Source organism: Periophthalmus magnuspinnatus, chromosome 16 (assembly GCF_009829125.3).
Source record: "Periophthalmus magnuspinnatus isolate fPerMag1 chromosome 16, fPerMag1.2.pri, whole genome shotgun sequence".
Taxonomy (NCBI): domain Eukaryota; kingdom Metazoa; phylum Chordata; class Actinopteri; order Gobiiformes; family Gobiidae; genus Periophthalmus; species Periophthalmus magnuspinnatus.
This window is the reverse complement of record NC_047141.1, coordinates 4857509-4867419: the sequence shown is the minus strand read 5'-3', so window position 1 is coordinate 4867419 and position 9911 is coordinate 4857509. Positions and strand designations below refer to the sequence as shown.

The 9911-nt window shown below is 39.7% G+C and overlaps 1 protein-coding gene across 1 annotated transcript; it reads left to right on the top strand.

The window, feature by feature from the left end:
* The first annotated feature begins 1094 nt into the window (after positions 1-1094).
* On the top strand, positions 1095-9352 carry wdr73 (WD repeat domain 73). Its single transcript, XM_033980836.2, has 8 exons — positions 1095-1261; positions 1989-2056; positions 2141-2226; positions 3044-3132; positions 3995-4062; positions 4902-5120; positions 6184-6528; positions 7817-9352. Exons 1-8 carry the CDS (start codon positions 1188-1190, stop codon positions 8044-8046), a joined length of 1179 nt encoding a protein of 392 aa, XP_033836727.1. The 5' UTR covers positions 1095-1187; the 3' UTR covers positions 8047-9352.
* Positions 9353-9911: the final 559 nt, after the last annotated feature.

Below are 9911 nucleotides of genomic sequence, written 5' to 3'. Positions count from 1 at the left end.
TCTGCTTCACTCTGCTTCACTCTGCTTCACTCTGCTTCACTCTGCACAGCACTCTGCTTCACTCTGCACAGCCCTCTGCTTCACTCTGCTTCACTCTGCACAGCCCTCTGCACAGCACTCTGCACAGCACTCTGCTTCACTCTGCACAGTCCTCTGCACGGCACTCTGCTTCACTCTGCTTCACTCTGCTTCACTCTGCTTCACTCTGCTTCACTCTGCTTCACTCTGCACAGTCCTCTGCTTCACTCTGCTTCACTCTGCACAACCCTCTGCACAGCACTCTGCTTCACTCTGCACATATTTATCCCTGTTTCTCTTTATGTTAATGATTGGATAGTGAATGATATCTTTTTAGATTTTGTGTGGAAAAACAAGTCACACAATCTGAAAAAAGCCTCCGGAGATCTAGAATTTATTGACTTATCTGGCTTTGTGACGTTATTTCACGTTTTTTTCTTTACTACATAATTCCATATATTTTATTTCATAGATTTGATGTCTTCTGTATGCATATAAAATGTAAAAAATAGTAAAAAATAAAGACAAAAAAACAAAAAACAAACAAAAAAAAAAAAAAAACACTGACTGAGAGGGTTTGTCCAAACTTTTGACTGGCAGTGTACACACGGAGAGGCTCAGCTAAGGGGGCTGCTTCACTGTTGATACTCTATCAGAGAGCAAAAGGAGTTACCCCAGAGGCAAACACATTTGGGGGGGTTATAGTTACATGAGCACGATGCAAGTTTAGGTAAGACCCTCACTATTCTAAAAACCCATTATTATGCTGACTGTTCATGTCCACACTGGTTGTGCAGAGTGAAACAGGGTGCTGTGCAGAGGGCTTAGAAAATAAGTATTAGAAAAATAAGTATTAGAAAAAAACAAAATAAGTATTAGAAAAAACCCATGAAACCCTGTCATATGCACTTTACTTTTTAATGTTTAAAAATATAGTTTAACGTTTAAACCATGTGTTCATTCTACATGTCAACACATTTCTTTTAGTCTAAAGACCAACAAAGCGCAGTTCTAAGCTGCAGTAGCGACGCATGTCCACAAGACAGCGCCGCGTGCAAACGTTACGCCACTACGTCAGACGCAAACCCGGAAGTAAACACGACGGTTAGAAAGGACGCACGGGGCTGAGTCTGAAACAAAAAACAAAAAATAAACTTTAAAAACTAAGGATGCGAGAGTGTGCGGAGGACAGGGATGAAGAGGAAGAGGCTTTGGACGACTGGTTCATTGAGTCTCTGAAAACGTGAGCACATTTGGAAGATTTGTCTGCAATTATAATATATTTATTTATTAATAAAGCAACTTGTGCTTGTGTCTGATACTGTACAGACAGGGCTGACTGAAACCCAAGGAAAACACAATAATTCTAACGTTTGCACCAAAAAACAGCTGTTGCATTAATCAGAATCATATTATTATCAGATTTATGGACATGTAAGATTATTAACATTACATATAAACATTCAAATCAATTTATTTCTGATCATGGTCCCTCTGCTCACATCAGATTTTGCAGTTCGCATATCATTTAAATCATCTTAAAGGTACTGTGGGACATTCCATTCAATTCAGTAAAAGTTCCATAAGCAGGTGCTGTACCCTCCATCAGAAAAGTTACATAATACATGTTTAATGTTGTGAATGGTTTCAGAATGATGCTGGGTCAGATGACGTCACAACTATAGACCAGTCATATTTAATACAGATGTGGGAAGCTAAAATTAAAATAGTTAAATGCAGATTTGTGTTGTAACATAATGAGTTATTGGGTATAATAGAAATCATAAGGGTTAACGTTTCTATATTTACCTTTTGGATATTTCATTGGCAAAATACAATGTAATCAATAGGAAAACTGTGTCATGCCCCCTCTGAAATCCACCCACAGATGATGCTTATGTAGAATAAATATGCTTTTTCATGATAAAGTTTATTATTATTGACCTAATGCTGATTTGTGCTTATTCCAGTTATACAGATCTCCATGTTTACCAGCTGGAACATGCCACACGTGTGTTAGAGTGGACCTCTGGCAGAAGTAACATACTTTTACAGATTTATCATTGTTTAAAAGATGGACGCTCCTAAGGATGTAATCACTGGTGTATTCGTGTGTCCATAGCGGTGTGCGTGGCCGGATTCTCCTCTTCTAAAAATGAAATCTTGGAGCTCAGTTTACCGCTTCGACTTTTGGCCGAACAGAACAAGGTAAATCAATCAATATCAATAATACAATAATAATAGAAAAGCTCAAGCAAAAAGTCTCAGTGCAGCTCAACAAATCAAATCAAAGGTCAGGGCATGGTAAATCGAGTAAATGCCGTCAGGACAAAAGTGTCCCTTCTCTGTGTCCTGCAGCATCACGACAGCCTCTGGAGGGGGGGGGGATAATACCTGTTACAAATAAAAAATATTGTTTACACCAATCAAGAAACAATTTGAGAAGACAAGTTGAAAAATATGTTGAAATTACAGAAAGTAGAACGTAGAGTACTTTAGACATTTCCATATTGATGACATCACACTGGGAGCATTTTGTCCAGAAGTTCAACACAATTTACACAAGAAATATTTGTTCTGATATTTTAAACATGATTTCAGCAAAATAAAGATCATTTCTTATATTTTTGTTAGCTTAATAGTAATAATAATAATGTCTTTGGAGTTAGAGGAGTTTTGGCCCAGTGTAAACTTTTAAACCTAAAAACTACCAAATCAGGAAAAAAAATTATAATTTTTAGCTAAATCTTTAAGTGTGTTTTGGTAAAATCAGCAGTCTAACCTGTCATAGGTGCTTTAACTGAGAGGCACTGAAGGACGGGTCAAATACAGGCTTCACCCAGAGATGTTGAAACATTTGGTGTAGGACAGGGCTACTCAACAACGTTTTCTTGAAACGCAGATGTTTGGGACGGCCATGGACTCTGTGTAAAAGTGGTAGCGTGTTGTGCACCTCAAACTCAATTTTCATAACAAATATAACACTGTGTAAGACTAACTTATCTCGTCTGCGTGTTGTGTTCAGGGTCTCTGCGCTGAGCGGGATTTTAAAGTTGTCCACGGAGGATTTTCAGAGGCTCCAATCCACAGCCTTAAACACATCCCAGGAACGAGGTTAGGTTCTCCTCTTTTGTTAAAACTTTGACCAGTTAAAATTACACCTAATGTAAAACACTCTGTTTCCCCTGATGATGTTATGAGGTGCCCCTGAGCCATCTGATCATTTCAGTGCACAAACTGCTTGGACTTTACTGAAATCTCATTTTTAGAGATATTGCTTTATAAATTTTAACACTTTTATTGTGTTTCAGTCCTGCACATTTTTACCTCTAAAAATCTAAGCATTCAAATCATACACACCAAAATCATATTATCTGATTTCTAGACCTTAAAGAGTGTTTCAGTGGCATAATCAGAAAGAAATCTTTGGATTGGATAATCTGATTCTTTGCAATTGACGTTATCAACATTCCCTGGGGGTGTGAAGATAACTGTAGGCACTGCTCTGTCTGAAGCTCTGTTAGACTTTAATCTGAGATTTATTTTAACATAATATGACCATAAAGAACTGACTTGGCTGGACCTACAACAGGTGAGCTGATGTTTAATGTTAAGCAAGTCCCTCTTAAATAATATTACAGTCACAAGCTAGCTAGCATTAACCAACAGTTTTTTTTCAGCTAGTCACTTTCACCGTTTTGTTGAAAATCAAACTCCTAAACAGGACCATGAACACTCAGACACTGAAAATGTGCAGTTTAAATACATTTTGTATTTTTTCTTGATTTTTCAGACTATCACATTTTTGGCTGTGATTGCTAACATTGTGTCGTCATGGTATCGTCATACACATGTAGAACACCCCCAGCGCAATGTCAAAGTATAAATAACTCCAAAAACCTGATACTTATTGCCATCATTTATCATCTTAACTGTAGTCTCACTCTCACAGACTTAGAGCCTGTCTGTTCTGCAGGTTTGCTGTGTCCAGTGACGGTCAGAGCTCCTCTCTGCTGCTGTGGGACCTCGGGGGAGACGACAGCGGTCAGATTAAAATTAATATGATATAGAGGTTATGCAGATGAGATCACAATATTCTGAATTTTTAGAGTAATGAGATTTTCTCCTGTAAAAGCTCAACAAGCATCTAAAATGTGGCTTGATAACAAATATAAAAGTCAACTCTGATAAATATTTAGTCTGTGCCTGACTCTAAAACCAGAAACTCAGGTAAACCAGTGTAAACCCAGAGAAGAGTGAGAGAACAGAGACACTCCAGACACATGTTTATCACTGACACAGACTCTGGATCACACACACATCAACTGAACCTTTCACTCCTTAAATCACAGTCCGGGTCTTGAGGAGATTCAGGATTGTAGGTGAGCTGAAGTGTCCTTTATCTGCCACTAGCTAACAAGCTAGCTAAGCTCTGCACAGTCACAGTGTAACCCTAACTTGAGTTAAAGAATCACTCCATTGACAAAAATTAGGCCAAAAAAAGCAAATAAACACATTTAGTCTGTTGTGCTGTTCATAGTTCTGCTTCAGTGCCACTCAATCGAAGGTTGAGGGGCTTTTTTCAAATAAAATGATGTCACTGCATATCCTCTATAAAACACATGAAATATTTGGCAGATTAAAGTGCAGTTTGTGAACGGGACACTGACAGAGTCCTTGGGTTATAGATTACCCAATAGATTACCTCACTCTCCCCTTTAATCCTCCAGACTCCGCCCCTCCTCCTCCTCTGACTCTCCTCTTTAGTTAACTCTACTTGAAATGAGCCTGTGGGCAGGGTTTAGGTGTTTAGTCCCACCTTAAACAGAAGACGAGGTCCAGGACTCAGAGTGACGTGTGTTTTTTAATTTCCTCTTTTTCAGATGTAATTAGACGAACAGGACAAATTGACATTAAATGTGAGTCTTTGGTTGGAGGACAGGAGCAGAGCAGAGGAGAGAGGGGAGCAGAGTGGGGCAGAGGGAGGAAAATGGCAGCTCCTCCCTCTCGGTGCTCAGAGCCAAAGATTCTTCACGGAGCAACAACCAACGATGTCCAACTCACTGACATCAACACCACAAAACAACTCTACAGAATCCAAGGTATTTGCTACTACTGATACTACGACTGCTGCTAAATCTGTCCTTAATGTGCCTATGACATGTTTGATTACTCCACTAAACATAGTCCAGATAATTATGATTTCACAAAAAATGTTTTTCTTTTACTAGTTTAAATGTTCATGTCTGATTGGACACGAGCAGCAGATATGACACATGTAGAGGTAATTCCATAGCTGTTACTTAGCAACCATAATGTTAAAGCAAACCTATAAATTGACTTTTCAGAGCTTTTAACCGTGTTATAGTTGTTTCCTTCTCATTGACCCTCTGAAGTTGTATTTGGAGTGAGCCGTGCACTTTTGAGCAATTTTTTATCATTGATTTTCAAGACATCATTTTGACCATCAATTCTGTTTTCTCCACCATCGGCAAATGTCCACTGTGAAGCACTGACTTCATTATGTCTTAGTCATTTTGGTAGAAATTTTTTTTTTTTAAATTGTTGCTCGCTTGTGTGATGTGCCATGGGGGGCGCCGACAGCGGCGCTTTGTTGTGATGACATTTACGGCGAAGTCAGCTCCCATTGGGCACCACAGTTTCGTAAAATGTCAGTGGACTTGTTTGTTTTATTAAGTCGTTTTAGATGAATATTGAGATTTAAAATGTGCAAATTATAACATAATAATCCACAGGTGTCAGAGATTATAACTGTAGAGCAGACACAAACACAATAGGGCTGATTTAAAAAGGGCCAAAACTTATCTAAAAACACAACAGTTATGATTAAACTAGACTATTAGAAGTAAATGAAGTATTTAAAATGAAGGTTTAAAGTGTCAGAAAATGCTTTTATCCATAAATTGTCTCTTCATTTTGGATGGAGTGTTCTGTGTTGATGTCATATGCAGAGGGATTCTTCTTTTACAACTCCGCGCTACTTCCTCTATTTTTCTTCCTCAACTTTTTTCCCCACAAACTGTCACTTAACTGAAAGTGACGATACATTTTGACCACATGCAGCACTATCCCACCAGGTGACACATGTGAAGCTGTGCACTCTTCTAATAAGTTCTAATGTTAACTCCTCTTGTCTGTCTTCAGCCTGTGCAGTGTCAGAGCCTCTGTCCTGTCTCCAGTTCCTCAGTGAAGGTGTGTTCGTGTGCGGCTCTGTAAACGGCAGCGTCCTGGAGGTGGACTCCCGCTCTCCGGCCCCGCCCACCTGCCACCCCGCTCCCCTCCCCTCGGATTCCACTGCCTGGAGCATGGACGTGTGCGGCGGCGGCCTCGTGGTGCGTTCGAGGGCCTCTGGACACACTGTGGTATCAGATCTGCGGAAGATGGACTCACGTTTAGCTCAGGCTCAGGTCACGGCGAGCGACGGGAAAAACAGAGGGTCCCTGAACGTGACGTGGGCTCCGGCGCTGCAGCATCACATCGCTCTATCAGGTCTGTGGGCTTAAGGGCGCTCTACCGGCACCTGAGCCTCCTAATTATTCACCGTGATGAGTTTATAAGTGCTTTTCACGACTTTCAGAGACCGGAGCAGAGTTTTGTCATCACAGTACAACAACTAGCATGCGAACACACACTTCCTGACAGCGCACAGTGGACAGATTTAGTCGTCAAGAGCCACTTATACAATATATCTGCACTGGGGTGAGGCACATTTTGCTCAAATACATGAAAAAATCAGATCCATGGTCTTTAAAATGGCCCATTCCAGAGCTAAACAAACACGGAGGAACTTTGAAATCATTTTATTTTGAGTCACTTTCCTCAAATTGTCCTATGTAACATTTAAAGTGGTGGGTTGGCCATGCGCTTGTCCCCATGGAGATGTTATTGCTTCGCCTAGAATGCTCCACGCTATGGCGTTAAGCTCATCTATCTAGCAATTATTCAGCTACAGGTGTTTTATGCATTCTTACTGTAAAAAGAGTCACCTCTCCACAGATCTGAAACACCACACTATGCAACATTTAATAGTCTAAACCTTAAAAATATAAAATCAACAGATAAGTTGTCTTGAATCAAAAAGTCTGGTTTGTTGAATCAGTTGCGCACAATTGTCAAAGAGCTGTTGTCTCTAATAGTGTCGTCTCGCCCTCAGCTGCTAAATGTAAATACATAGAGCGTATTTATACCATCAAAACAATCATACAAGTTTAGTCTAGTCCGAGAGGCTGGAGGACGCTGGACGCACAAACAAGATACACCTGTACTTAACTGATATTACGAAGGTTAGGTCAGAAAGATCCATAACAACACAAATAAAGATGTAAGGTCAAGAAAGCCATAACACAATTGAACAACATCTCCATGGAGACAAAAAGTTGCCATACCTTCCGCCAGAAAAGTTACATAGTGAACCTGTAAATATATCCCTTATTATGGCACTGTTTTGTATCTTGATAATGGTATATTCAAGTGAAATTAGGTCAAATAACACAATAAAACACTAAAATACATCTAAACATGATTTAAAATGTTTCAATGGAAAACTCTAATTAATACAGACATCAGTTTCATCCCGGGGGGGGTTGCGTGATAAGGTTGTCATAATACTCAAATGTCTTAACTCGATTTTGGTAGGAATAGACTCGATACTCAATACCTTTTCCGATACTACGATGATAATAAAAAACATGTATCAATTCGTATCTGATTTTCTGGCCTGAACAGTCTTTCTATCAGTCATATATTCATTGTTACTCCTATTTCCTGTTTCTCTCAGGTGTAAATGGGTTGGTACAGATTTACAACACGTCGCTCTGGGGGGCGGAGCTTCAGCCCGCACATGCTCAGTTTGAACACAGAGGTCACGTGGTCTCATCGCATGAAGACGACGTCATCACTACGAGTCACGCGTGGCACCCCGAGCGACCACGAACGTTGCTTTCGGCTGCAAGTGACGCCTCTGTGCACGTGTGGGACTGGAACCACCAATCAGAGAGCAGCAAGTGATAACCAACCAATCAGAACAGTGGATCTGGAATGATGGAGCAGAGAGTGAGAACGAACCAATCAGAGAGCAGCGAATGAATAGAAACTAGAACACAGAACTGTGGGTGGAGCGAGCTTTAGGAGCGAGTTTAGTGCCTCGACCAATGCCTCGGGTGTGTCTGTCCAAAAGTGTTTATTGATTGGCTGTTACTGTGGCAATATGGCGCCTCATTTGCATAAATGTTAACTCCATGTCAGGTGGCACTGATGCGTCGCTCTCCTCTATGGTCTCCTTCTGCTCCAGACACAGTGTCACTGCTTAAGCACAAAAAGGTTCATTAAAATCAGTCTTATGTGACAGGAGCAGCACCGGTCAGTTTGACAGGAGCATAGGACTCACCTGTGCCACAGCTGCCCCGGGGCAGACGAAAGGTCAGTTCAGACGTCGTGAGAAACAAGATGTTTGCTCTTGTTCTTGAGGCTGTAGAATGAACTTCTTGGCTCAGACATGTCAGAGTTCATCAGAATAACCCTATGCCCCTCCCCCCGCTGTTGTGTTGCTATGGAGATTATGGACAGGTCAGTGGCAGCAGTTTCATAACTGTTAAAAAAGTGGCTGAAAGTGAACTTTTTATTTTTTTATAAATGAGAGATTAAAAATGAACCACACACTAAAAATACAACTAATCACAGCACAGATATTGGACAGTCTGTAAGAACTTTTTATGAAGTCTGAATGGAGCTCAACAGTGAGCTCTCCCTGGTTCTGAAAATACATTCTCTTAAATTAAAGTTTGAAAGCTCAAAGTTAATCAGCTCTGTGGGGACTAATGAGAACAAGACCCGTCATTGTATTAAAAGTCCGTTTTTGAAACTTTAGAGACTGCAAAGTTATTAAAACATTTTACAGAATCTTGTGTTTTGAACGGCCTTTTTTGACTTAACCTTGTTATGAACATTATTTAGCATGTAGCTGGTTAGACTTTGAACTCTCAAAAAATTCTGTAAAAATGAATGGAAAATGTACTTGTGGAGCTCCACTGGCCTTTGGTGACTGTTCATGTTATGTGTGTATGTTCATGTTAACCTGAGGCACATGGCTGCCACCAGTGCAAGAAATGAAGAGAAGAGCAGGACCTTCACCTACAGTCTTTCGTCTTTCATCTTTATCTTTATCTTGGGAACCCAATGAAACACTTGTACTCTTCAAAATCTAAAGGACTGAATAAAAACGTCAGTGACTCCATTGATAGCTCATTAGCACATTTATTCATTGTCATAATTAAAAACTATTCTATAAATCTGTAACTCAGAAACTTCTTAGTTCATCTGATAAAAACAAATATTTAAATAAACCATGCGCTTTAGAACAAAACCAAAGACACAGGTTTGTCAGAATCAAGTTTATGCACAGCTCAGCTTTAGTAAATCTGCGTTTACAGTCACAGCCCTTTCAATAAGAATTCAACTAAATACAAACAACTAAATTAAACAAAAAATAAAATACAAGTGTCAGCCATTTCAGAATGTGAACGTTTTTTGACGCATCAGCTTAGAATAAAACCAGCTCCTTAAGTCACTTCTTGGCAGATCTTTGAGAATAACACTCCACAATGTTTAGATTTTATTAAAAAGCTGCAAATGTTAAAAGTTAAATTTCTGAAACGGCTTCATTTTTCTAAATCCAAAACTATACAAATAAATCCTGATGCCCAAATTCTTATATACACATTCATTTTACAAATATTAGCCCCAAACACAAGTGCTCCTTTAGTGATTAAGAAGAAAGCTACTGCCCAAGTTCTGTAGCCACACAAAATAATTATGTTTAAAACGATTCCCTTTGTCTCTCCTGGTCTTATTTTTGTCATTTCATTAGGAAAAAG